This window comes from Sturnira hondurensis, unplaced genomic scaffold (assembly GCF_014824575.4).
Source record: "Sturnira hondurensis isolate 20B ecotype Veracruz unplaced genomic scaffold, ASM1482457v3 Scaffold0016617, whole genome shotgun sequence".
NCBI lineage: Eukaryota > Metazoa > Chordata > Mammalia > Chiroptera > Phyllostomidae > Sturnira > Sturnira hondurensis.
The window spans coordinates 4,849,605-4,877,098 of NW_028089248.1; the positions used below are offsets into that span (position 1 = coordinate 4,849,605).

The 27,494-nt window shown below is 52.0% G+C and overlaps 2 protein-coding genes across 4 annotated transcripts in view; one reads left to right on the forward strand and one right to left on the reverse strand.

Moving 5' to 3' along the window:
- The window catches only part of PHKB (phosphorylase kinase regulatory subunit beta), an 84,749-nt gene extending 80,779 nt beyond the window's left edge, over positions 1-3,970 (reverse strand). For 2 of the 3 annotated variants that reach the window (XM_037066380.1, XM_037066379.1), the window contains exon 1: positions 3,851-3,970. In XM_037066380.1, coding sequence (XP_036922275.1) covers positions 3,851-3,926 — 76 coding nt within the window. In that variant the 5' untranslated portion in view covers positions 3,927-3,970. Of the gene's footprint in view, positions 1-1,628; positions 1,741-3,850 lie in introns of all 3 variants that reach the window. The other variant, XM_037066381.1, reaches the window with a different exon arrangement.
- A 256-nt stretch (positions 3,971-4,226) lies between these two features.
- ITFG1 (integrin alpha FG-GAP repeat containing 1) overlaps positions 4,227-27,494 on the forward strand; it is a 75,175-nt gene continuing 51,907 nt past the window's right edge. Inside the window, exons 1-6 of the mRNA XM_037066382.1 lie at positions 4,227-4,447; positions 5,988-6,060; positions 11,265-11,410; positions 12,560-12,617; positions 13,723-13,797; positions 25,461-25,555. Coding sequence (XP_036922277.1) covers positions 4,240-4,447; positions 5,988-6,060; positions 11,265-11,410; positions 12,560-12,617; positions 13,723-13,797; positions 25,461-25,555 — 655 coding nt within the window. The 5' untranslated portion in view covers positions 4,227-4,239. The remainder of the gene's footprint in view (positions 4,448-5,987; positions 6,061-11,264; positions 11,411-12,559; positions 12,618-13,722; positions 13,798-25,460; positions 25,556-27,494) is intronic.

Consider the following 27,494-nt stretch of genomic DNA (forward strand, 5'->3'; position numbering starts at 1 on the left):
CAAGCATTTCTATCACAAAGGCAGTCCTTCTGAAACAGTAAATAACCTAAAAATGCAAGCCCCCTGCGCATTTAACAGATAGAAGGTTTCAGCATTTCCTCAGAGTCACTGCTAAGTGTGGTTAGAGGAACCTCCGCAAAGGGTGAAAATTGCAAGTCATTCATAAGAAGCAGCCTTTAAAGCGGCCAGCAGCAGTGAAGGTCAGAGCCTTTCTGTTTTGTTTCTCAGCACATTCCGTCTCAATCTAACGCCGTGGCACTGGAAAGGCTTCCTGTGGGTGCCTTCGAACACCGCGTGGTGCGAAAGCGCCGTTCGGAGGTGTCGGAACTCTCAGCACCGTGATGCACGAAAGCGTATCTTGAGCATTCGGTTTCCCCATAACGGCCAAACGACGCCACTGCTGCTGCAAACCCGCCCCGTGCAGGTGGCCAGCAGGGGAGCCAGACCTGCGCCTGGAGCAGGACGGCACAGCCCAGAGATGCTCCCCCGTTGCCTCAGCTCAAAGGTTCAATCAGAAACCAGACCCTGGAAATGCTGCGCACACCCTTTTGTCATTTAGCCGATGACAACTGGGGATAAAGTAGAAGCTCCATTATCTCCCGTTCATGATTCTTCCCTGTGCTATTTCTTTCTTCTCTTTGAGATTTGTCTCCTCCATCTTGCCAAAACAGGACTCAAAATACAAATGGAAATAAATGGTTACGATGAAACTAGAGAGAAAGCGTTTCCTGTCACTTTTTGGCGGGCTCACCTCACCTCACGTTGACCTGTGAGTGGGGCCCAAGGCCTGAATATTCTGCGTACCTGAGGGCAAAGCAGCGTCTTGCCAACCGGCTTCTCCCGGCATGTTCACCCACCAGCAGGTTACAGGTGGCTCACAGCCTGCAGAGAGCAGCCGTGGAGACCCCCGCCTTAGTTTCTGCTCCGTGGCCACTTGGAATGGCCGGATGCGTCCAAAGGCCTGGGCTCCAAATGGGGATCCACCCCCACATGGTCTTCCCTGGACGCCTGAGCCTCCTCCACCCTGTGTTCGAAACTGGGCCCGCATCTGGGGGGCAATTCCACAGCTCCCACCCTGTCTGCAAGGGGTCTTACCAGTGTGACGGCCTAAGAGCCACTGTGCCACTGTCTCCCACAGCCTCACATCAAAAAGCCGTGGGAGGGCAAAAAAGCACGGGGCTTTGAAACGTGTCTCAGGACCTGGGGCAAGCTGCTGCCTCTCTGTGCCGGGCGAGCTTCCCTCCCCTGCCCGTGAAAACGTATAAAGATGCCCTACTCACAGGGGGTTGGTGAAGAGTCAGTAACTGGGCGCTGACCGCAAATTCCTAACTTAGGAAAGCCATTGCCGCCGTGCAAGAAGACAGAAATCACCAAACATGCTTTCCATGTCCCCATTGGACAACTGCGGCTCAACCGTCACCTCTCGTGCCCCCCCACACACCCCGACAACATGAGAGACCACACTCGGCACAGTGTGCAACTGCGCCGAGCAGTTCACGCAGAGCAGTGGGGTCCGGGCTGGGGCCCACCAAAGACGGACAGAAGCAAAATGCTACCATTTGGTGACATCGAACCTCAGAAACAAAAGTATTTAAAATGAACCCCTTTGGGGGGGTCTCCACACTTACCAGACCTTAAGAGAGCTGGCGGAGAAGAGGCGACTGCACCAGGCGAGCGGGCCATTTCAGTGTGTTGGCTCTAATCATAAGCGTCAGGCTAAAACTACAGCGATTTTCCCGACTGTTTAGTGAGGGTTAGAAGCAATCAGCATTAGATTAATTGAAAGCAATGTGAGCAGTTGTTAACATGATGCAGTATGCAACAAAGACAATAATCAAGGTTCATTATCATTTTATTTTCTTTCTATGACTTGAAAATGTGCTTTGCTTTGGTAAGTTACAGTTGCTTACATAAATTAGGCAGAGATACAAAACATCCACTTATCAAGTGTTACCTAAGAGTATCCTTTTCCACTGAGCAGTGAAGCGATTATGTTACTACGTCTACGATTTCGTTACTATATCTACGTAACAAAGCTCAGAACTCTGCGGTGACGTCTCTGTCAGAATCGGATTAGTCCGAGTTTCCAACAAAGTTCTGTTTAGATAGTCTCCTAAAAGTAACGAGAGTCAGATTGATTGTTTTTAATGACACAGGATGTCAATGACTCACTGGGGAAACTTTGTAGTTTATACTGCAGTTAGAAGAATCTGAAACCTCAACTAATTTGGAGTAATGACTTCAAATGGCATCTCTTTTACTGTGATGCTGTAAACGTATGAGAACATCCAACATTTATACAGAGTGCTGAACTACTTTGCACATGAAACTGAATTTAAGTGACTGCATTCAACAACATTTAAATAAAATTGGAATTCTTTTTCTCAGTTAAGAAAGGGGAGTTAGGTTTTCAAAGCTTATTGTTATGACGTGCACTTCAGAGAAAATAAAGACTAGAAGAGAAAGTAAACCCTGTATACTTATTAAGTAATTATTACTTATTAATAAGTAAACCCTGTATACTTATTAAGGGGAATGAGAAAGGTTTTTGAAACATACTTTGAGGGCCGAACTCAGTTCCTGTTAAAAACTCAGATGGTCTCTGTGATCAAATATTATCAATCCATTAATTCTTTATAACACAGGCACATATGCTGTTAGTGGTTAACTCAGTACTTCGGTATGAAACAATGGTCTTAAGAAAAAGTGTGAAACAAAAATATATGTGGCTTCCCAAGTACCTGTATTGACTCAAATGTACAACTTTTTAAGAACTTCTACTTTCTTGGGAGTTTTGTTATCAGCCTAAAAAGCACGGAACTTTTCTAAGGGTTAAAAACAATGAAATTAGCGACAAAGATTGGGTACATTTTTTCTGTGTGATTTATGAAATTAGATAATTTCTTCAAATTAAAAGGGGGGGGGGCAGAATGAACAACAGGTAGCTAAGACCTTCTTAAATGGGAATAGCCCAAAACATTCCATGAGCTGAGAAAGTAATTGTTCTCTCTGACCGTCAATGCCAACGCAGAGCTAAGTGTTCCTAGGCCTGGGCGTCTGTTCTCCGGGCGGCAACGCTGACAGTGGCCCCTCCCGACACATAGTAACCAAGACTCGGCTGCGCACTCTGCAGACTCGGCGTTCCTGTTTACAGGCTCGCTTTCAGCTCAGGATCCTTCGCAGCCAGCGCGGAGTCAGGGACGTTCCCATCCTGGCTCTCAGAGGGACTTGTCAGCCACAAGTGCTAACTTCCAAGTGTGACTTTGCAGTTTGGAGGAGCCAGCTCAGGACACTGGAACTGAAGACTGCCTGCCCGCGCGGCGTCGTGGGACCGCGGTGGCCTCGGGCTCGAGCCCCGCCCGGGGAACTAGGCGCCCTGAGGCCACTTGCCTGGGGAGGGACCCGCTTGAGCCCTAGCTGCGGTCCACGTGACCCCCTTCGTGGCCTGAGCCCTGTCCCCCTTCAAACTGCCCGGGGGCTCAGAATTTGAGAGGAATGTAAAAGACACCTGACACAAGGCAAGGAGCAGGTCGTAGTCCTGTCCGAGAGTGAAGCCATCTGACTTTTGGGAACACATAGAAGGACACCCTCTGGTCGGCAGGGACGGGGGTCTGATTTCTAAGGAGGAAGCCTCCGGGCGAAGTCGGTGCTACCACTACTTTATGGGGGGATCCACAAGGAGTGACGCTGGGGCCACCCCCTCACTCCTGGGGCGCGGGGGAGACCTCGGCGGAAGGCCGGACGGCCGACTGTTCTCCAGGGGGACACACGGGGGCACGGGGGCACCCCCAGACCCCACCTGCCCCCCGCCCGGGGCGCTCGGGGGTAGAGGCGCCCCAGCTTGGCAAACCTGAGCGCTTGGCCCGGGCTCTCCGCTCCAAGACTGTCCAGCTCACTTCGGCCATGCGCCCCGCCGCCCCCGCCATCGCGCCGGGGCCGCCGCTTGGGCCACCGTCCCCGGGGCCGCCTGTCAACTCCGCCCGGCCGGCCCCGCCCCCCCCCGCGCGACACTGTCGCGAGGCGCGCCGGCCGGAAGTGCGCGCGAGGGCGCCCCCCGCTCGCCGCTCGGCCGCCACCGCGTCAGTCCGAGGGGCCGCCGGGGCGGCGAGGGCGAGGGGTGGCAGCGGCTCGTGCGGGCGGCGGGGCGGCGCGCGGCGGCGGGAGGGCGAGAGCAGCGCGGTGCTTTCCGGCTGCCGTCAAGCGCGGCGCGGGGCCGGCGGGCGGGGCCGAGGGGCGGCCATGGCGGCGGCGGGCCGGCTGCCGGGCGCCTGGATGCTGTGGGCGCCGCTGCTCGCGGGGCTCGCGCTGCTGGGAGTCGGGCCGGCCCCGGCTCGGGCGCTGCACAACGTCACGGCCGAGCTCTTCGGGGCCGAGGCCTGGGGCACCCTGGCGGCCTTCGGAGACCTCAACTCGGACAAGCAGACGGACCTCTTCGTGCTGCGGGAAAGTCAGTGCCTGCGGCCCTCCCTCCCTCCCCCGGGTCCCCGTGCGCCTCGCGGGCCCCCGCGGTCGCCCGGACCTCTCTCCCAGCCCCGGCTCCCTCGCCCTTTCCTTCCAGCATCCGTGACAGCATCCGTGATAGCTGGCCCGTCCCTCCGTCCCCTCCCCCTCCCCCTCCCCCAGGTCCCGGCCTGGCCACCCCGCCCCAAAGCCCTGGAAACACCCCAGTTTTCTTCCTGAGAAGCCCGCGGCTTTCCCCCTTGCACCGCCTCCTCCCCATGGAATCACCCACCTCCCAGAGCCCTTCCTGGTTCCCCCCCCCCCGCCAAGGCCCCCGCATTCCTTCCTTTCTCTCCCACCCCCACCCGTTCGTCCCCTTTCTCCCCCAAAAGACGCGCCTTTTCCCTGCCTCCACCTTGTCCTCATTCGTCGCCCCTCCCTTTGTCAGGGTCCCAGCTTTCCTCCCAACGCCCCAAACTCTCCGCAGTTGGCACGCGCGTCTTGCAGGGACCCCGACTGCGGATAAACTCTTTGGGAAAGGGTTCTCCACCTGCCGACCCGCCCCCCTTCTCAGCTGCCTGGGCTCCTTCCTTGCTTCCGTCGCTACCCTAGTTTTTTCCCCTGTCTCTGCCAACTTGAGGTGCTTGGGAGTTCCAGGCTTTACCCATCCCAAAACAATGTTCTGTTTTGTTTTGTTTATTTCGATGCTGGCAAAAGGCATTAGAGGGTCTTGTCATTCTTGAGAACCCGCAGAGCCAGGTGCTGTTTAAGGCCAAGGCTACAAAGAAAGGACTGAAGTGCAGAGCCTCCCAGACAGGATCCTGGCCCAGACCCCTCCCGGCAAAGGCCCCAGAGCCCCTTCAGGCCCCTGGGTGTTTTCCCTGTCTTTGTGGGGCTCCATGAGTTGCAAAAAGGGTGCATACTCCCCAACCTGAGGCTACTCCATCCACAATGGATACAGAGGCTTTTAAAGTTATGGGTGACTTGTGTTTGACTGAACAGTTCTAAACTTCTGGGCCCCTGAATGCTCACTGAGTTCCAAGAATGCATCACCCCAGGGGAAGGTTCTATAGGAGCCACAAGAGGGTCTTACATGATTAAACTTTTTATGTCTAAATACGTAATCCTGTTCTTATTAGTCAGATGCCTACTGTCCGAGCTTCTGTGTCCTTCACGTGATGCATCTGATGAACTAAACAGCCTTAACAGGGGTCTTCATTGTTGGGTTTGGGGAAGTCGAGGCTTGACACAGAGTTGCAAGGCAGGCTCTTTCTATGGTTCTTTTAAGTCAACCGCTCTGACTTGGGGCAGAGGCCATTAATCGGCTCAGGTTGTCTTGACGAGCTACCTCTGAACACGACTGGATTGTGACCCGCTGCTGGGAATCTCTATTCTGTGGGACAGTAGGGCTGACCCAGAGAGGGCAGGTGAACTGAAGTCAAATAAAGTTTTCTTATTGAAAACGGTGCCCAGAAAATTCTTGGAAACACTAGTCGGATGTCTTACCAAGGAACCTTATTCTAATGTCCTATATCCGCTTCTTTTAGGAAACGATTTGATCGTCTTTTTGGCAGACCAGAACGCACCCTATTTTAAACCCAGAGTGAAGGTGTCCTTGAAGTGAGTACACGTTTATTTGTTTCTGTGAGGCGCTCGTTAGTGTGATAAGAGATGTGCAATAGCTGGTCTTTGACGTCAGTTTCACCCACCCACCCGCAGTGTTGACGCGAAGGAGTGCATGGGATGTCATTGGTCTGGAACAGTGCTGACTGTGTCCAGGTTTACACGTGGCTTTCTCTGCAAGTGCACGCAGTGAGTGGGCCCAGGTTAGCTCCTGCTGTCCCTCGCCACTCCCTTGCAGCCCGGTGGGCTTTCCTGGGTGTGTTGCGGGCTGCCTGCCCCTCAGCCTGAGTGTGCAGCTCACTCACAGGGTTACCAGGTCAGCTGTGTTTGGGGGGGCAGCTTTCCATGGGGGCAAGGGAAAGGCCAGTCCCCCTCTTCTTATTTTTCCTCTGTTTATTGACTGGTAGGTGGTGAGTTTTTAAGGTCAATTTTGAACACATTCGAATCAGGATAAATTTTTTAAATGTCCAAATAACAATTCTTCTCTAATGTGACTGGATTGTGTAAAACCCAATGACCGCCACCAATGGTGAGCCCACATACTCTTGAGGCTGCAAGAGCAAGGGTTGGTTGCTGGCTGGTTCTGGGCAGAAGCCATGAGTCAACGCAGGCCGCAGGGGCCGCTTCTAGAAATCTATGGGACGTCAGCTTGACCTTAAGTAAACCTCAGGTGAGGACTTGCCAGCTAGAGACTCAGCCCTACCAAGGGGCAGCGGTAAAAGCAGCGCAGTGGGAAGAGGAGCTGTGAGGGTGTCCCTGATGGGAGCCAGGGGCACACCCTGGGGAGCTGGGGGCGGGGAGGCGCCATCAGGGCCACGAGGCACCTCCTTCGATATCAGCATGAGTTTGGACTCAGCCCCCCCCCCCCCAGATGTGGGCAATCGTTACAGGTTCTTGTTGATAGGAGGGATGATGAAAGTGTTTTAAGGTGATGTACTTGTTAACCACGTGCAGGATGAACGGGTACATGGGAAGATAAAAGATTACTTAGGAAGCATTTAAAACATGTTTTCACCTCTCACCAGTGTGGCTCAGTTGGTTGGGCATCAGCCCGCAAAGCAAAAGGGCGCTGTTTCAATTCCCAATCACAGCAGGCGCCTGGGTTGTGGATTCTGTCCCCAGCTGTGGCACATGTGGGGGGCAGCCAGTCAATGTTTCTCTCCCTATCTTTTTCCTTTCCTTTCTATTTAAAAAAAAAATCCATCCCCATATGGGCTAACAAGTGCTCAGACTTTACAGCATTTCACTGCGAACGTGTAACAAGAAGTGGCCTTGAGTTAGAACTTTGAGGGGGAGTCGTGGGTGAATAAACAGGAGAACTGCTCTCAGTCCTGGACGTCAGCATCCTGGCAGTGGGGAGGGGGCAGAAATTGGTGGATTTTATATACGAGAAGTGAATTGCCTCGTGTGCAAGAAATTGTCTTGTATACAAGAAATGAGTATTCCTGGACGATTGAAAGTTAAAGAAATTTATGGAATATGAAGGACTTGCATTCCACTAAGTTCCTTTTTAAATCCCAATTAATATTTTTTAGTGCGGTGTTGTTTTATATGTATCAGGTCCCTGGATAGTGTTGTTTTGTTCTATTTTGTTCATTGTAACGTCGATGAAATGCCGTAGGGACTTAGTTCTCGTTCTATCAGTCAGCCTGTGAGAAAACTGGTTTCGTCATATGTTGACCTACCAGTGACATCAAGTGAGGACTTACTGTCCTTTTAAAATTTTGAAACTCTTGTTTTTAATTTAATTTATTTAGAGTATTTTTTAAAATAAAAATTAGTATTTTTCACCCTTTTCCTCCCCCCAGCTGCAGACATTTTTAAAACATTGGGCTGTTTCTTCCGGTGTTTATTTCCATACATTAAAACACAGTCTTTTTTTTTATTTAAGTATTAAATTAAATAAAATTTAATTTAATTTAACTTAATTAATTTTAATTTAATTTAATTCTTAAAACTGTTCAAGTACTGTTTTCTGTCTTATATTCCCAGCCCTGCCCCCAAAACACATTCTTTCACTGATTGGGTTCCCGTCTTCATCTGTTGGCATTTTTGTTAGTGTGGATAAGGATTTGTCACTTTGACTGATCTCCGAGGCGCTGTCGCAGGTTCCCAGTTGGGGCCGTAATCATCACTCACGTTTGGACCAGGAGACTCTGTGCCGCAGAGCCAGGTGGCGCACGGTTCCCATTCCGTGCAGTCTCCCCTCCTGGAGCAACGGATGGCTCTGGACAAGATAAAGCGCAGTTTTCTGTGCACGCGTGCTCCTTTTCTCTGCAGGTGGCCCCTCGTGCTGCCACAGGCCCTCCGTGCACCTCGTGTCCCCACTGTGTCCTCTGCGTGCCTGTGCCCCCACAGGCCCAGCTCTAGGCCTTCGGCCGAGTCACCCCGTGGGGCGACCCCTGTGCTGGTCTTTGCCGTCCTGGTCCCTTGGATCCTGGGCCCTTTCGCTCTTGGCATCTTCTGGTCCATCAGGGAGCGCGTCCTTGGGGAGGTTCCTGGGAAAGGAGGCCCAGCTCGCCCTTCAGTCTGAGGCCTTCTCTGCCCGCCCCACTGGCTGCTGCTTCAATAGTCGGTGTTTTTCTTTCTCTGAATCCTTCAAACGTGACTTGTTTTATTTTAAATTTTGGCAGCTCCTAGGGTCTCTTTGTCACCCCTTTGCTTTGCGATTCCATGGTGGTGTGTCTCGGTGTGTGTCATGTGTCACTGTCACACTGGGCATTAGCTGGGCCCCTGCAAGCGGAGGTCTCTGTCCTGGGGGCTTTCTGAAAGGTTCTGGCTTTATTTCTTTGGTAATTTTTCTGTTTCCTCCTTAAGGAATGCCTATCAGTTGGTTACTAGACTACATGGGTCCTCCTTTATTCCTTTATTTTAACTGCATTTTTGTCATTTTGTTTTCTGTTCCTTTCCAGGGGTTTTTCTCAGTGTTATCTTTTTTTTTTTTTTAGATTTTATTTATTTAGGGTTAGAGGGAAAGGAAAGGAGAGAGGGAGAGAAACATCAATGTATGGTTGCCTCCTGTGTGTCCCCTGCTGGGAACTGGCCTGCAACCCAGGCATGTGCCCTGACTGGGAATTGAACTGGTGACCTTTGAGTTCACAGGCCCGTGCTCAATCCACTGAGCTACGCCAGCCAGGGCTCAATGTTATCTTAATCCTTCTGTTGAACTGTTTGTGTTACCTGACATATTCCTTCATCTGCAAGAAGTTTTCTTTCTTCCCTTACTGGTTTTTTTCTCTCACCATGCTGGCCTTAGGATGTTTTTTTTTTTTAAGTGGACGTACTTCCCTATGTCTCAAAGGGTAGTTCTGAGGTTTTCTTTTGTTCTAGTATCTCAATTTTCTTCATATTTCTTACTGTCTGTTTTTGGCTATCTTTAACATCCAGCTTTCTTCAAAGGGCAGGGTGTTTGTTCATAATTAAGAATAAGGCACCAGAAAGCGAATTCGGTAACTATCTCGTGCCCTGTGGTGTGTTCTGGGCTGACTGCGCTTCCAGGAATGGGGGGCAAGGTGTCGGACTGCACCTTCCTAGCCTTTCCATCACCTCCCTGTCGTTAGCTTGAAGCCAGAACGTTGGCCATGGCTATACCTACATCTCCGACTCCTAAAACTTACCGGAAAGAAACTGCTTGCTCTTGTCTTCCTTGGGGACAGGTGGAAGGGACCGTCATTCACAGTGCAGACTTTGAGTTAAACCTGCTTGCAGCCTGGTGCCGGACTCTTGCCTCCCACTATTTCTGACGACTCCTCCAGTCTGAGCCTGGGGTGCATTCAGACAAAGAGCCGCCTTCCTGAGCCCTTTTCTCCAGACGCTGCAGCCAATGGTGCCCTCGCCCTGCTCAGGCCGTTTGCACCCTCGTCTGCTCCATCCTTTCCTGACGCCCTTGTCGGTGTTCCCACTAAGCCTGCATCCCACATTCCCATCTGTCTCAGGGCACTCTTTGCCACCAGATGGTGAGTGCTTTAGGACAGTTACTGGCGAGTGTGTGCAGGGTGCGTTACTGCAATCTCGCACACAAACAGGCACCCGCGCAGAGGTGTATGGGTCAAACACAGTTTGCTGCACAGGCACACGAGTGGCTGATCCGGCGTAGTCTGTACACACCAGGTGCTCTCCATTGGGGGGGGGGGGAGCGGTTCCGGTTTTGCTGGAGTCCCTGGAGGACACTGGGCCAGCCAGAAACGCTTCGTGGTGATAAGGAGCCGTTTCAGGGGCCGACACACCGAGTCTGAATCCCAGCTGTTCATGTAACACTGGGAGCTGCTTAATTATTTCTGCACATCGGGGTCCTGTCTGGTCAGTGAGGGACACTCCTGTTGGGGGTGGGGGCTGAGCGAGGGGATGGCGCGTGGCTGCCGAGCACTTGGTGTGGTGTTGGGGCAGACCAGCCGCCGCAGCACGACGGGGCTGTTGTGTGGTGCTTCTGCAGCGCTTGTTCAGTGTTTCCCTTAGTTCCATTTAAACTGTGTGTGTACATGTGCGTGTAGAGGTTCTGCTGATGTTCAGGAAGTAATTTCTCGTAGTCTGCTTGGCAACTTGCTGTCTTGCTGCTTGCTCTAAGTAGAAATAACTAGAAATTGAAATTAAGGCCTTTTCTTTTGGGTTGGGTCACTCAAACATGTGACAAGGCTTCAGAATGTTAAGTTTTTAAGTTAAAAATGTAAAGTTAGGTGTGCGTGTATTGATACTGTATTGCCAGTTTCGGTATAAAGGAATTTACTTTCCATCGTGAATCATGACTAGCTTTCAGAAGCAAAATGAGTTTTAGTCTTTACTCCATATCTCAAATCTGCATTAAAATCCCCAACCAAATACTTTAAAAATACCTTGTAACTGACGTACCACTGACAGTGGTACGCAATGCTGCTTTAGCAGCTCGTTAGGAGCCTCCGTTGGCTGGAAATACCTTCCAACTATCTCAGTGCCCTGCACAGAAAAACTAAGTAGAGGCTCCATCTTGGCCAGTGCTTGAACGTAAAACCGAGGTTCCTCTTGGTAGAATGCAGACTGGTCTCATCTCATAAGGCAGCATTGCGTCCACCCCAAACTCTTCCGTAGACCAGAGAGGCCTCACACGTGACTTGGGCCACCGAGAAGGGCGTGAAGCCCGTCACCACCGGAAGCCGTCTGCCGCAGCAGGAGTAGGGCGGCACCCTCTCCCACGGGGACCTCACCGGTGTCCCCGCTCGTTTCTCCAGGAACCACAGCGCCTTGATCACAGGCGTCGTCCCCGGGGACTATGACGGAGACTCACAGATGGACGTCCTCCTGACGTACCTGCCCAAGAATCATGCCAGCAGCGAATTAGGAGCTGTTATCTTCTGGGGACAGAATCAGACGTTAGGTGAGTTTGTGTGAGGGGTCTTTGATAGTTGTGGTTGGATATTGAAGAAAGAACATGCCTGCTGTTGCTAAGTACCAGAAATTTTGTTCTGAGTCCATTTGAAACGAAATAAGTGTTCTTAAGTGTCAGTGATTGTCTGTACAAGCTTTTGCGGAAGTCCACTTTCTGGTTTTCCATTATCACCTGAGAGCTGGTCTGCGGTCGGTTCCAGAAAACAGAATTCAGTCTGGTGTAAGGAAGAGGGAGGTTTGTTAAAGAGTGTCAGTGGCCTGCAGAAGAACAGACTCTAAGTTGAACTTTCTGGAACAATCCCCGGCCTTCCGGAAGCTACTGCCTTTTCGCTGTCAGAACGTGGCCATGAAGGCCACGTGCCCAGTGCCTTGCACCCGCCCGAGACTCCTGGTTCAGCGGTCCGATGCTGAGAAGATACAGCCGGACCACTACTTCCCCACACCCCTGCCTTCCAAAACTCAGTGTGTCAGGGGGGCAAGGCCCGCGTCCCATTCAGAGGCTCGGCCACAAGGCTGTCTGGGAAATGCCATGCGGGAAAGCACAAAGGACAAGCGGAGTCAAGGGTCAGCCCACCGGGCACACTTACCTCCGCGTCTTACCTGAAAAGCCAGTCATCACACCAGAGTCAACGGCCTTGTCCATGGAGTCGGATTTCAAGGCCCAGCACGGAGGATACAGTTGCATTTTCTGTAACATCGGGGAAGACAGTTATCTCAGTACTCCAGATTTATTCCGTCGGGGAGGGCCTACGGCAGGAGGGCCGTGGGGAAAGCGCAGCTGGTCTACCGACACGGACATTCTCGAGTTTCGTGTGCCTTGTCTCCTCCCCCAGGAAACCTTAACTGTCACCTGCTCTCCTGCTACATTGCATGGAAAGAAGACTCACCGAGAGGTTCCCAGGGTGAAACCCCTCATGGAAGTTGCTGGGTGCCAGTCTTCACTGGGGAGTGGACCCCCCCAGGGTTCAGTCTTCACAGACCTGGCATCCATTTAAGTTAGATCCATACGGTCTCATTAGCGGTGATAGAGGGAGACAGTTGGAGATGACTTTGAAGAAAATGCGAGAATGTGTTTCCCTAAGGGCAGATATCAGAAGTAACACAAAGCGCCCGTAATCTGTGTGTTTGCTCTTCACAGACCCCCGAAACAGGACCGTGCTCAGCAGGACCTTCCAGGACGAACCTCTGATTATGGAGTGAGTACATGCTGCGTCCCTTCGGGTGGTTTTAAACCGGCAAACAGAACCTAAAGCTTTTCACATAAAACTACCTTGTAGAACGGACACTGAATTCGTTCTCCCTTTAGAGCTGGTGGGGCCTGTGCTCTCTATTACATGGTGTTTGTTCTCCCCATTGGAGGAAAGAGAAAAACCGAACTCAGTCCTTTAGGAAGAAGAGGGGATTGTGTTTGGTTGGCGTGTTGGTCACTGTGAGTGCGTCTGCCAGGGGTCGGCATCGATTCGACCCGTGTCGCAAATCAAAGAATTAAGGAGAGTGTTCGGGGGTGAGGCTGTCCGTGCTTAACTGACAGGTATCAGAGGATTCACACAGATTTCTGTGTCGAGGAAAAACTTTTGTCCTTTTTTACAGCTCTTCCTCAGTGTGGTCATTTATTGCCTCCAGATAGACTCGGACCAGCATAAAATGCATACAGATTTCAGGGGTTTTGGTGACAGGGTAGAGACCCTTTGGGGCCACATGCTTGTCCTTTCGTCCTTTTTGAAGTCGCAGTCACAGTAGCAGTAGGTCACTGGCTGTTGGAGGTCTGCAGATTCGTGGGCTCCTCCTGCAGGGACTCGGCTGGGTTTCCTTCCCTGGGTCCCTTCTTCCACTGTTGCCGGTTTGGACTGTTCCCCCAGCCCAGGGTCATGCCTGTGGGTTATTCTCCCAGGTCCATCTAACTAGACAAGGTGGGCCATGGTTCTGAAATAAGAGCCACCGCCTTGCCACTCGGGGCTGGGCCAGGTCAGGCAGGGGTCAGAGACAACACTGGAACAAAAGTTCCTTGCCTGCTTACCCTGCATGCCCCATGCGGGTCGGCACTGGGCCCTGCTCTGGGCCGTCACGCAGAGACTCGAGCTGTCAGTGGCCTCGCCGTCTGTGCAGCGGGGCTGTGGGACGCATGGGGGAGGGGCTGGAGGGTCCAGGCACAAAAATCACACCCTGTGCCTGGAAGTGACATGTCCCTTCCACTGACCTCCACGGACCACAGCAGGTGCTGGTGAGCATGGGAATGTCCGCCCCGCCCCCATAGGTCCTCGAGTTAGTTCAATAAAACGCTGCCCGGTGTTGTCTTTTCAGCTTCAATGGTGATTTGATTCCTGACGTGTTTGGGGTCACGAACGGATCCAGCCAGCCCCAGATCCTGCTGGGAGGGTGAGTAGACAACGAGGCAGTGACTGCCTGCTTCCTCGTGGGCGCCGCGGCTGCGGGGCTGCGCGTCTGTGTGTCTGTGTGAGCGGTTGCTCTAGCTGTTGGGAAAGGCCCACATCATTGGAAATCCTTGTTTTTTTTCTTTTTCCAATTTTTAAAAATTTATTGATTGATTTTAACAAGAGAGAGTAAGGGGGGGGAGAGAAAAACATCGAGTTGTTGCTCCACCTCAGAGTAGTTAGAGTGAGCGTTCATTGGTTGAGTCTCATATATGTGCCCTGACCGGCGATCGAACCCGCAACCTTGGAGTGTAGGGACAATGCTCTCAGCAACCAAGTTACTCGGCCAGGGCCCAGAAATCCTGTGTTTGGTCAATATGAGCTTTCCCAAACAGTCTGGATCTGATCGGCGAGCATACTCTGGGAAGAGGGAATCAGCTTTGCCTCTCTGTCCATCTGGGCGGGGGAGACACAGGCTTTCCAGGTCTCCGTTTACCTGGTGGCTCATTGGATGGTTTCAGAGATGGAAAACTGCAGTTCAAACGGGATGGATATTGCCGGGATTCTCCACCGTGGCCGCGTTAGCTCCCAGGCTCTTGGTGATAAGCTTTGTTCCTTTTTTCTCTGATTTGTTCAGTGAGCGGTGGATAACTGCCCACACGTGTAAACATTCCTCCTCTGTGCTCAGGGTGCACTTCACCAACGTGGGCCCTGTACTCTTCCCATCCAAGAGTGCCTTCCTCAGCAAAAGCCGCCTGGAGGTTTGCACCTCAAAGATCTGCATTATAATTCCTCCAGGCTTAAAATAGAACCGCCCACCCGAAGAACTCGTGACAAGATGCTTTTCATTAGACACCTTCAGCCCGGGAAACTTGTTTCGTACCTGAGAGGGCAGGATTTCAGTTCAGGACAGGACACGTGTATTTGCCTTTTTGACTCCCCAGCAAGTGCGGACAAGCACCTTCACCAGCCTGTCCTCCCAGGTGTTTGGAAATCTAGTGCCGGTTCCCCCTCTGCTTCGGAGAGGGGCGTGTTTGGGCCTGTGGGCCGGGCTCTAGCCAGCGAGCGGCCTGGCCAGCGGACGTGTGTTTTTATGAATAGCATTTGACATGTGAGTCACAGGCACAGAGATGGAATTCTTTGAAAGAATTTGTTGTGAATTATTTGCTTTGAATCCCGGATGGGAAGCCTGTTTTTGCCCCAAACTTTGAAAAGCCCCTGGAGGACTTGCTTTGAGGCCAGTCGGGTGCAGGCCCTGTGCTGCCTCTGTGGCTGAGAACCGAGTGTGGGTGGGTTGGGGACAGCACGGCCGCTCCTGCTGCGGCAAGGCCTGCCAGGTGGCCTGGCCCGCACCGGGATGGCCCGGGAGCCTGTCTCACGTCCTCGTGCTCGTGCTGCTGAGTCCCTGAGAAGCCCGCCTCGACTGTCGCGTGTCAGTGGCTGAGCTCACTGACACATCGGGAGCGCGCGTTAGATCCACCCCCCTGCGGATTCTCGACGCACTCCAGCTTCTACAGCTGGTGCTGCCTGAGGGCACGCTCGCTTTTGGTCTTTGTGCGTCCATCTCTGGTGTACTGCGGCCCCTGGAGTGGCGCTCTGAGTTCGATGTTGTTTTTCATGTACATCGCTGTTCCAGATTAAACACTAGTAGCTGACCATATTGCAAGTAACGAGTTTGTTCCTAAGCCTCGTCCCGATGCCAGTTTAACAAATGGAGAAGCATAACTCAGCTGGAAAGGGTTTCCAGCCACAGCACCGTCAGCGTGGCAGGGGCCCAGCAGTACTGGGGTGCAGACGGCAGGAAGGGATGTGCCCCCACGGGGACGAGCAGGGACGTGTCACTAAATTAAGAAAGATGCACTTAGGCCGTGGCAGCCGCATGAGGCTTAGACACACGCACAAGGGCGTCCGTGGAAGAGCCGTCAGCAGTGGCCTTTGGGACTGTGGATGGGGCCTCTGTGGCAGCCCGGTCTGACTCGTCAGAAGAGCCAGCCTGCCGTTTGCAGTGTCGACACCACGAGGGATGGGTAAGCCGGAGCCCAGAGTGCCACACATTTCGTTCGGTGTGGCCAGCAGCTCAGCTTTAACGCAAAGTCTGCAGTGATCTTTAAATAGAGCGCTGAGTGTCCCCACAGGGTTGTGCTGGAAAGCCCCTGGCTGTCCCCTGGCATGGCGCAGGCTCGGAAACCGGAGACTCCCACAAGTCAAACCAGTGCAACCGGTCCAGCCGCGGGAAGAGCACCCAGGTCAGAGTGGCAGGCAGGGGTACAGGCAGGTGGCTCCTGGTACCTGGCAGTGACGTCACGGACGGGGACCGGATGGCGCTGAGTCTGCTGGGCGCAGGGGCCAGCGAAGTGGGCCGAGTGGTCAGAGGCGAGGCCTCCAGGTGTAACAACTGGGAACGATGTGGGTGTGCCCCACACTGCGCAGCCCAGCTGTGACGCGTTGGGCCTGCCTTCGCAGGGGCAGGAGGTCGTTGTCAGGAGCGTGTGCTCAGAAAGGGCGCTGGAGACGAGCATCGTGCCAGCGTCCAGAAGGATGTTTTCAGCGTTGAGGGAGAAAGCGAGCGTCAGGAGCTTCCATCAAAGCCAGTGAGTGAGTGCACTGTCAGCTCACACTCTCTGACTGGCACACGGGGCTCAGAGCCACGGCGGGGTTGGGCCCAGGCTGCATTCGGGGCATCGATGCAGGCGTGTGATGGACCGCCGCTGTGCTGTGCTGCTCGCTTCACCGGTGACCACGTGACTCAATGGAGTGTCGCATCAAGGGCAACAGCTTCAGCTGTCTGTGGCTTGGGCGAGGCCTTCTCCGCCCCTGGAAAAGACCCCGCCTTTTATTTGGGCACAGGCAGCACCCTCAGCTCGAAGTGAAGGCACCCCTGTTCCCCCTGCCGCCTTCCCTCTCGCCTCCTGTTGTAACCGGGGACTCATTTATCCAGGCACCTTTCTTTCGTCTTCCCGCTGATTGTGTCTGCGGGTGCATCCCGGAAAATGCTGCAAGTAGTTATTCTTAATGGAATGATAATACGATGCCATGTCACTTAGCTCTGTTGTTTGGAAAGAATATGAAAACTAGGATAAGGCTGTCACACAAAAGAAAACCAAATAACCCTCCAGGCAGCGAGCTGTTCCCGTGGTGCCTAGCGTCGGAACCCCCCCGTTGCGGCAGAAGTGGGGGCTCTCGAGGCTCAGGCTCTTAGGGTTTCCCTAGCAGCCCCTCCCTGCCCCCTCACACACCATTCGTATTTCCTACTTGAGAAATAAGACTTTTATTGGCGTTTCCATAGAAACACTGCATCCGTTTTTAACTTTGATCTTTTCCTAAGGAATCTTGTGACTGGAGATGAGTTATTCTCCCATTGTTTCTCACCTGATGTGTTTTGTTTGTTTGTTTCAAAGTCAAGCCGCAGAAGTAATGAAAAGTTTTAGCAGATGACTTAAAACGATACATGCCGTGGTTTTCGCCTGCCCCGCGTTACTGAAGGACTCGTATTTGTATCTCCTGGAGCCCCCTGGGGCTGTAAGGGGCCCATTGCCGGTCCCCCTGGGGACCCGCCCCGCTGCCTTGTCCCAGGCGGGTGCAGGCGAGCTCCTGTCTGCTGCTCAATCAGTGACGTAAGGTGTTCTTCTCAAAATACATTCGCTTTGCTCCCAGTTCAACCTGACCATTTGTAGACATACATCCTTTGAAGTCATCGTTCAGAAAGGTATCAGCCTCTTGAGAAAAGCATGATTTTATAGTTTCTATGCAAAGAAATTTGTAGAACTTCATCATGAATATTGGTATTTAAAAGTGTCTTGAGTCAGCGCTTTCCTATTAGCATATGTCCAAAGTGTGTTTTTCTTCTTTACGGAGAAGCCATCTTTGGCCCATCACCGTCTGCGTGTGTGTTGAAAACAGGCCGCCCCGTGGTTCAGATGCCACGGAACTGTGCGCTTACAGTGGTTAGGACGGTGCGCGGTGCGTTACTGTATCGCAGTAACGCCGTCTGGGAAAAGAAAAAAGCGAGGGTAGCTGGAGAGACCACTGACGCAGCACGCTTTGAGTGAGGCTAGGGTGTGTCATCATCTCCATTTGGAGTAAAAGGCAAATACACTTTCTGAAAATACAAGTCCTCTTTCATTAGATTCCTGCTGCAGCTTTTAAAAATGTGTGTACTGTTGAAGATGCCCCACAAACATCAGACTCTCACCCTCTGGAGGCCTGGGCTCCGTCCCCACGGGTCCGGAGCAGAGCGGGAGGCGCCCCGGGGCAGCCGCTGGGGCACGAGACCCGGGGTCTGTGGATGGAGGCCTGTGCGTGTTTCCCGGTGACCGTCAGACGCTGTGTAGGAGAGCGCCTTAGGGTCCTCTGGGCCGCCCCCAGCGAGGGTCAGCAGAGGCCCAGGGGCTGGCCCGGCTGTCGGGGAAGGAGTGGGCGGCACTGTCTCCAGGGCCCCTCTCCCCCCAGCTCTGCCCGGGCCCCTCCAGAAGGGACTCGGCGGGGTGGGGGAGGGTCCAGAGGAAGGGGCTTCCATAAGCCTTTAGCAGAGGTGGCCCCTGAGCAACTCTGGGCTGGGCTGGGCTGGCCCTTTCCACAGTTTTCTGGATTTTCTCACAGCAGGCGCTCTCGGTGGCCAAGGGGCCCTGGCACACTCGAGGAGCATCCACGCACGGTGGGTCTGGGTGGGAGCCGTGCACCCACAGCCAGCCGGCCACCCCGCAGTGACCACCTCGGGCATCCGGGGACCTGGTGCAGGCCTGGGCCTCCTCCCAGCCGGGGGCTGCTTCCCAAGGAGGAGCTGTGGGGGCAGGCAGCAGCAGGGCTCTCAGACCGGGCGGTGAGGCCGTGCCTCTCCCACGGTCTGCTGGTCGGGCCGGCGAGGCCTGGGCAGGGTGCCGGAGGAGCGCTGGGCGCACCCTGTTACAAACAACTGCAAACACACACAGAGGCAGAGGGACGGGACTGAGGGACCCCTAGAGCGCACGCCCGTCACCGCAGCTTTGCCCGGTCCTGGTTCTTTGGTGCCTTCTCCCTCACCCCTGTCGCCTGTAGCCTCTGCCCAGACCGTCTGTCTACAAGTGATTTCAGCGTATGTGCCTCTAAGAAGGAAAGATTTAAACATACATAATCCCAGTACATCATACTTAAGAAATTAGGAATAATGTCTCAGTACTTCCAAGGAGAGCTTAATAAAACAGGTGATCACACTGTCACACCTCGCTTTCTTCAGAGACATGCGACAGTGTGATCACTAAGGAGACTTCAGGGTAGGAAGATGTCACATCAAGGCAAAGCTCCCTGAGAAAGGGGAAGGACCGGCTGAGGGTGAAGGGGAAGCTGTGCTGTCACCAGGAGTCTGTCCGGTGGCTCGTGTGTGTGTGCGCAGAGGCACCTGCGACACCTCAGAGTAGGGTTGACACTCCACCGGGCGCGTCTGTGTAAGAGTAGCCATCTTATTCTAGAATCTCCACAATCCCGAGATTTGAAGATTGCCTATTTCGTAGCCGTATAAGCTAATGAAAACAGATTATGTTCTTAGAAATGACTTTAAATGTGTGAAGGGGTACAGAGATTTTCAGAATTCCTCTAGAGCCTGTGGGAGCGACAGTGGACGAAGACCACCGCACTGAAGAACTGGGCAGCGGGGAGCAGTCCGCTGCACCCACCCTGTTGCTAACTGGACCCACCTGCTGGTCACGGCCTTTACTGGGAGCACCTTCAGTAGTGACCATTCAGTGCAGCGCCGTCGTCGGACAGTGGGCGGATTAGCAGTCGTTTCAAAGAACAGTTACCATGGGCAACCAAGAGCTACGGTTGACATTAATTACATCTCCGTTTGTTCTCTGATAAATGCTGTCCTTTGAGATGAGGGGCAGCGATGCCCACGGATTAGAACACCTTGACACGGCCATGTGTCCTGTTGGGGGGAAGCTCGGGGTTGGCATTCACCACAGAGGTCAAGAGATGCCAGTGAATAGACTGAGCCCGGCTCAGAGCTGCCCACTTCCGCATCCCTGCTGTTTCTTCCTTTGTAACCAGAGCAGTTTGTATTTGCGACCTTGGCCTTCAAACCGAGCACAGATGAGATTATAGTTTACATGAGCACAGTTGCTTGAAAAGTACGGCGTCTGCTTCATATTGAAAAACTATGTGTACAACGAGCTACAGTGAAGGAGAAATAAATTTTATTTTGAACTATGAAATTTTAAACGATTTTTAAAAATTAAATTCTGATAGGCAACTGCACATATTTTGTTTTCAACCATCTTAAAACACACCAGGAGGAGAAGCAGCAGCCCCCTCACCCCCCTTGGTACACCTTACATGGGTGAAGAGTCACCCCACATAAAATTCAAGGCTAACTGCCTCCCAGAGGGTTTGTGTAGACTCACTGAGTGCAGGCAACAGGTGTGACTGTGAGGCACTGGGGGGAGCACCAGCACTGGTCCAGGGTGTCTGGGGGAGGCGGGGGCGCTCTCTGTCCTCAGGGGCCGGAGGGCGACCCAGGCCCGGAGGCCGGCGGGAAGGCCTGGGCCTCCGCCATCCACAGGCTCTCGCCAGTTGGTCGCCAGGCCTTCCGAGATGTCAAGAGAAGCTGGAAGCCCAGGTTTTTCTGTGAAATCTGATTTTTTTATATAAGTTTGACAATTAAGTGAATTTGAAAATTCTAAAACAACGCAAGGGTCCACTGGAACACACCTTTCTGCTGAGTGTGGCCGCTGTCTGTGTGGCTTCCATGTCACCCTGCTCTAGGGTCTGTGTTGGAAGTGTGCGTTCTTGTCCTCCAGTTCCTAAGACAGATGTTACCAACGATGTGACGTTTTCCCAAACGCTGGTCATAACCTGCTTCAAAGCAAACTTGCCAGAAATTCTGTAGGGAACCAGACCGGTAACTGCTCCGGCGGGGATTAAAGTCCGCCGTGTGGTCAAGCCCTCTGGTCTCTGCTTTGAGAGGCGTGTTTTTCTAACTTACTTTTGACCTGTCATTACAAATTTGTTGGGAACACCAGGAGATGACTTTGGGTTAAACTTGTAGAATCTCTAGCCTGAGTCTGATTGTTTTGTTAGTGATTAAAAATACATGAATGCTTAAGTTTAAAGAACTGATGAGTGAGCAGCCTGTCTGAAAAAGAAGTGAACCAGCCATCGTTAAGTTGAACTGAACTGAAATTATCTTAAGCATTTCTGATACAGTGTCATCTGAAAGAAGAACGTGACCCCAATGCTGAGTGATGAGTTACCCACAACACAGGCCAGATATGGCTTCCCAATGTGTCTCAGTGTTTTCTTACAAGCCCATGTCGTGGGGTTGGGGTGGAGTAATAAAGTTACAGGCCGTGAATGGGCTTGGCTCCTGTCCCCCTCACCCCCCCCCCCCCCCCGTGTTCAGCGCACAGGTGAGCCCGGTGTGCATGGGTGGGGGGCGGAGCAGAGGGACCATTGGGAGGAGGTCCCTGTCTGCGGGACTCAGCCCTCCCTGAGGGGGGAGGTTTCTCCTAATGAATGTTCTTCCCAGATTCTGCCTGCCAAGAACAAATTAGTGAATTGTTTCTCTCCACTTTCCAAACACATCAAAGCTAAGTTCTCAAATAAACCTTGTTTGCCACACAGTCAATTGGACACTGTGTGGATAATTAAGTTGGACATAATTAGTCGTAGTTACTCCTCAGAGATGACGTATCTGCACTCCCATAGGGACTGGAACACTGTGCTTTGAAAAAACGTAGCAAATTCTGACCCCCAGGAGAGAATAGGAGACGCCATGAAAGACGCTGGCTCAGCCTGGCCAGGCCAGGTCAGCATGGCGGTGCAGACCCCACCAGTGGAGTCGGCCCTCTCCAGGAGGCAGCCCCTCCCGTAACCAAGCGCTCCTGGGCAGGGCAAGTGTCCCGGAGCCGTAAGGGAGGAACGGAGGGCCCTGGAGGCAGCCGGGTTGGTGGGGCCTTGGTAAATAGGACCGCCTGCGAGGAGGGGTTGTGGGGCCGTGGTTGTATCGAAGCTTGCTCCTCCTCCAGTTTGGGGCGCACACCCACGCGTGGCGACGCTGTGTTTAACTTCCGAGGAGCTGCCGGCTGTCTTGTGCAACTGTGACACCGTCTCTCACTCCCGCCGACAAGGATGCGTTCTGCTCCTGCACATCCTCTCCGACGCCTGTGACTTTCTGGCTTCTGGCTTCGATTCTTGTTGTCCTGGAGGTGCGGAGGGGGTCCCCGTTGTGGTTTTGATTTCCGTTTCCTCAGGGACTGGTGACGTTAAGCATCTTTTATTGTGCTTGGTGGTCATTTGCATATCTTCTTAGGAGACCTGTCTAGTCCTTTGTCATTTTTGAATTAGGCCGGGTGTCCTTTGTTGCTGAGCTGCGAGAGTTCTTTGTGCAGTCTAGGGCCTCAGCGAGATGAGGGGTTCAAGTGTTTTCTCCCATTCTGTGCAGTTGTCTTTTCTCTTTCTTGAGATTGTCCTATTATGTACAAACGTTTTTGTTTCATTGAATCCAGTTCATCTGTTTTTTTCTTTTATTGCATGATCTTTTGGCATCATAACTAAGAATCCATTTTCAAATCTGAGGTCATGAGGATTTATCACTGTTTTCTTTTTTTAATATATATATTTTATTGATTATACCATTACAGTTGTTCTATTCCCCCTTCATTCCCCTCCACTACCATCCCCCCTCCCCTACCATCCCCCCTTAGTTTATGACCACATGTCTCAAGTTCTTTAGATTCTATATTTCCCCCACTATTCTTGCCCTCCCCCCTATTTTCTACCTACTGTCTATGCTATTTTCTATACCTTCTCCCCCCTTCTCCTCCTCCCACTCCCCTGTTGCTAACCCTCCATGTGTTCTTCATTTCTATGGTTCCACTCCTGATCTAGCTGTCCTCTTGGTTTGCTTTTGTTTTAGGTGTGGTTGTTAATAACTGTGAGTTTGCTGTCCTTTCACTGTTCATATTTTTCATCTTCTTTTTCTTAGATAAGTCCCTTTAACATTTCATATAATAAGGGCTTGGTGATGATGAACTCCTTGAATTTGATCTTATCTGAGAAGCACTTTATCTGTCCTTCCATTCTAAATGAAAGTTTTGCTGGATAAAGCAATCTTGCCTGTAGGTCTTTGGATTTCATGACTTGGAATACTTCTTTCCAGCCCCTTCTTGCCTATAAGGTCTCTTTTGAGAAATCCGCTGATAGTCTGATGGGTACTCCTTTGTAGGTGACTGTCCCCTTATCTCTTGCTGCTTCTAGGATTCTCTCCTTCACTTTAGTCTTGGCTAATGTAATTATGATGTGCCTTGGTGTGTTCCTTCTTGGGTCCAACTTGTTTGGGACTCTCTGAGCTTCCTGGATTTCCTGGAAGTCTATTTCCTTTGCCAGACTGGGAAAGTTCTCCTTTATTATTTGTTCAAATACGTTTTCCACTCGTGGCTGTTTCTTTCCCCCTTCTGGTACCCCTATAATTTGGATGTTGGAACGTTTAAAGATGTCCTGGAGGTTCCTAAGCCTCTCCTCATTGTTTTGAATTCTCATTTCTTCGTTCCGTTCTGGTCGGATGTTTCGTTCTTCCTTCTGGTCCATTCCATTGATTTGAGTCCCAGTTTCCTTTCCATCACTATTGGTTTCCTGTGCATTTCCCTTCATTTTAATTAGTGTAGCCTTCATATGTTCCTCTAATTAGTGACTATAATCTACCAGTTCTATGAGCATCCTGATGACCAGTGTTTTGAACTGTGCATCTGAGAGGCTGGCTATTTCTTGGTCGCTTAGAGTTATCAGCTCTGGGGCTTTGAGTTCTTCTTGAGCCATATTTTGGAGTGTTCGTGCCTGTTACGTAGCAGGATCAGAGCCCTAGGTGTTCACCAGAGCAGGGCAACTCAGTCGCTGGGTTGTAACGCTGTACATGGGGATGGGGTCAAAGAGGAGCAATGGCGGTCTTGTCTGCCGCCTCCCGCCCCTGCCGCCGCAGCTGCCACCCTCACCAGGGCCCGTGCGTTTTGTCCCACTGCACATGAATGTGCCACCGCTGTCAGCCCTCCACCACTGGGTTCGCTCACTGGGGCCTGCGCGGTCCGTTTCACTGTGCGTGAATGTGCGACCACGGTCAGTCTGCCCCGCACCCCGACTGGGTCCGGGGCTGCCTGTGCGCCTGGGTCAGGGGATCTTTCCTGCCTGACTTTGCTCCGCTGCTGGCTCCGCCCCTCTTACCGGTCCCAGTTGAACAGTTCGTTGTCAGACTTCCATATAATTCAATTTTTCTGTTCTTTGGCTGTGTCTTTGTCTCCAAACCTTTGTTGTATTCAAACTTGGTTGTGGGAGAAGGCACAGTGTTTCCACCTATGCCTCCATCTTGGCGGAAGTCCTATCACTCTGTTTTCTTTTAAGAATTTTATAGTTTTAGGTCTTGGATCCATTTCAAGTTGATTTTTTTGTTTATTGGTGTGAGGTAGGTTCTGGATTCATTCTTTGTCATGGTTCAGAACCTCAGAATTAATACTCATGAAAGATAACCATTCTCTACAGTCTAAGAAATAATTTATAACATTTAATCATTTTTCTTCTATTTAAAAGAGAATAAAATATATAAATAAGAATTAAAACTATAAAAATCTTAGAAGAAAGCATACCAGTAAATCTTTATAACCTTGGATTTGAAAATGAATTCTTACATATGACAACAAAAGAAAAGGCAACTAAATAAAAAGATAGATATTGGGAAATCCTATATTGGATAAAGATCTACTATTTGGTCTGTGTAAAGAACTCTAACAACTCAACAATAAAGCAATAAAGAACCCAATTTTAAAATAGGCAAAGGATTTGAGTAGACATTTCTCCAAAGAAGATACAGATGGCCAGTAAGTACGTAAAAACATGTTCAATACCATTAGCCGTTCGGAAAATACAAATTAAAACCATGAGAAAGCATACCACACCCTTGAGAAGAGTTCTGATAAGACAAATGGACAGCAATAAGTGTTGACAAAGAAATGGAGACATGGGGACCCTCCTGCATAGCTAGCAAGGACGGAAGGTGCTGAAGCCACTTGGGAAAACTGTGTGACAGTTCCTCAAAATACCAAACTGCGGTTTCCAAATGCCCCCGCAGTTCCCTCCCGGGAATGTGCCCCAAAGAGCTATCCACCTGAAAGCCTGGGCGTAAATGTGTGTCGCAGCTTTACGTATGACGGCCGAGAGCGGAAACCAGCCCAGTGTCCACCCACAGAGGAACCGGTAAACGGAAGTGCAGCCGGACACTGGAGTGCGACTCAGCCGCAGGGACAGTGGACGTGTTGCTGCGTCTGACAGCGCGGATGAGCCGAGACATTCTGCTGCGTGCTTCTGTTGAGAGGACACGTCGAGGACGGGGACCCACAGAGATGGGAGCAAACCAGTGGTTGCCAGGGGCTGGGGGGCGGGGAACCTGGGAAATGACAATTGGTGGAGTTTCTTTTTCAGGTGACGAGAATGTTTGCAATTAAATATTGGTGATGGTCGTTCACCAGGAACATACTAAAAACAGTAAATCGTGCACTCGAAAAGAGTGAATTTTAGGATATGTAGAATAGCCCAGTGAAAATAAATGAATTTTAAAAATATTTTGCATGCACAGATTTTGTGTGTGTGTGTGTGTGTGTGTTAAAACAATGCTCGTTTGATGTGCACCTCAAGAAAATCTCTCTTTTCTAGGAACTTATCGTGGCACCCCGCCCTGACCACTAAGAGGAAAATGCGAATTCCACATTCCCATGCATTTATTGATCTGACCGAAGACTTCACAGCAGGTGAGTTGCACATAAATGTAAAATATTTCTTTTGAACTGCTAGAGCATTGTGGGATTTTTACTGTTTTCTTAGTAAACATTTTCTCTTGAACTGTGTTCAAACCAAAACATTTGAAGGTCAGGAGGAAGCCTGTGGTGCTGGACACGTGGAAAAGCACTGGATGTGACGAGCCCCCCACCTCTGGGGCGGGGGCACTCGAGAGGCTGAGCGTTTTGGCGGTTGAGCATCCGTGACAACTCAGACAGCTGTTGCCTCACGTTTCCTTCCCTTTCCACTTAAAAAGTATTGGCTAATGAATGCTGTCAATTTAATTATAAGAAAAATATTTAGTTTACATATTTAAAATTTCAAAGGTTTTAAAACACTTTATCATAGGAAATTTTAAACCTAGAAAAGTAAACCAGGTAGTACGGTACACGCACACTGAATCAGCACCTGGCTGTCGGGCGGTGGGTGGCGCAGCAGTGAAAGCGTTCCTGAAGGGCAGAGGGCGGGAGAGTGACAGTTGTGTTACTCTCCCAAGGGCGGGGCCGGGCCAGGGGTGGAGTTGAGCTTTTGCTCCAGTGCCAGCCCCGATGGGCCAAGGCAGGGAGCTGCCCTCGGGCTGCAATCAATGTGGTCAGTGGGCCAGGGGCCGAGGGCCTGGTCGTGGTGGTTGCAGTGTGTCCCTGGTGTGTTCCGTTCGGTGCGTCCCCAGAGCCTCTGCACCTACAGGGCGCTTGCAGTGACTTTCTGGTCCTGAGGACAAAGGCTCGTAAAGGAACTGGGGTCAGCCATGCGTTCTGGGGCCGGCCAACTCTGGGAAGGAGGGCCTGAGAAGGGGCTTTTGTGCTGTTCTCGCTGACCTGCCTTCCAGCTCTCATCTCCCCTCCTGGTACGCCACACACTCTCCTGCCGGTCTCCGGTTTTGACAGTTCCACACACTTCAGGTGCGTGAAATCCCCTGTATTTCTGATCTCACAAGTGGCTCCTGTCACCAGGCGCCGCCCCTCAGGGGCCGCCCGTGTTAGCAGGGCTTCTTCTGAAAATATCCTTTTTGTGTGCCACCCACTCAGGTCCTGTCCCCGTGCTGGCTCTGGTGCACGACGCTGCGGTGACCGTGGGGGCGCAGAGGAGTCCTCCCCACAGTGTCGTCTTTCCCTCGGGCCTGTTCCCAGGGGTGGGGATGCGGGTCGGGGCAGCTCTGCGCCTTGAGGAGCCTCCGTGCCCCCTTCTTCCCCCGTGGCGAAGCCGCAGTCCTGCCTGACACCCAGTCTTCTGTCTTTCTGGTTCCAGAAATGTCTTTACTGTCAGAAGTACTTTTTCACTCACTTGCCGATTTCGGTAAGCACTACAAAGAAAGGCCCGATCTCAGGGCTTGGGCCGGGTAGCTGTTTCCTCTGCCCGGACCCCTGCTGCCTCCCTGCAGGCGCATCCCAAGTGCACTTCGCTCCCTCCCTGCCGCACTGCAGCGCCGCCGGCTGCCTGCGGAGGCCTGCCGCGGTTCGGAACCGCAGCTCCCCTGCACCGCCCGGCCCTCGCTCCACACTCGGCACGTACAGCGTTTGCTAGACGACTGTACGCCTGCTTTGTTGTGTCTCCGCGCCCTGTAGCATGAACTCCTCAAGGGGGCGGGGTGTTTTTTTGTGCTCATCTCCGCTTCTCTGGTGCGTGGTACCAAACAGAAGCTTGGCGGGTGTCTGTGGGACACACAGTCACAACTGGGGCCCCAGAACAGGCCCCGAAGACCCTCAGCGTGTGGGTCGGTGCTGCAGCTGTCGCTGATTGGCCGGCCTGTTTCAACCCGAGATTTCGTGGCTAAAAAGAATAGTTTTGTTGAAAATGGCACTTGTTTGTCCAAGTTTAGACGTGCCTTTTTGAACGGGTTTTCATTTAAAGTTCCACGAGGAGTATCTCAGGATTGCAAACAGTGCTTTGGAATGTGGGCTGCAGGAATTT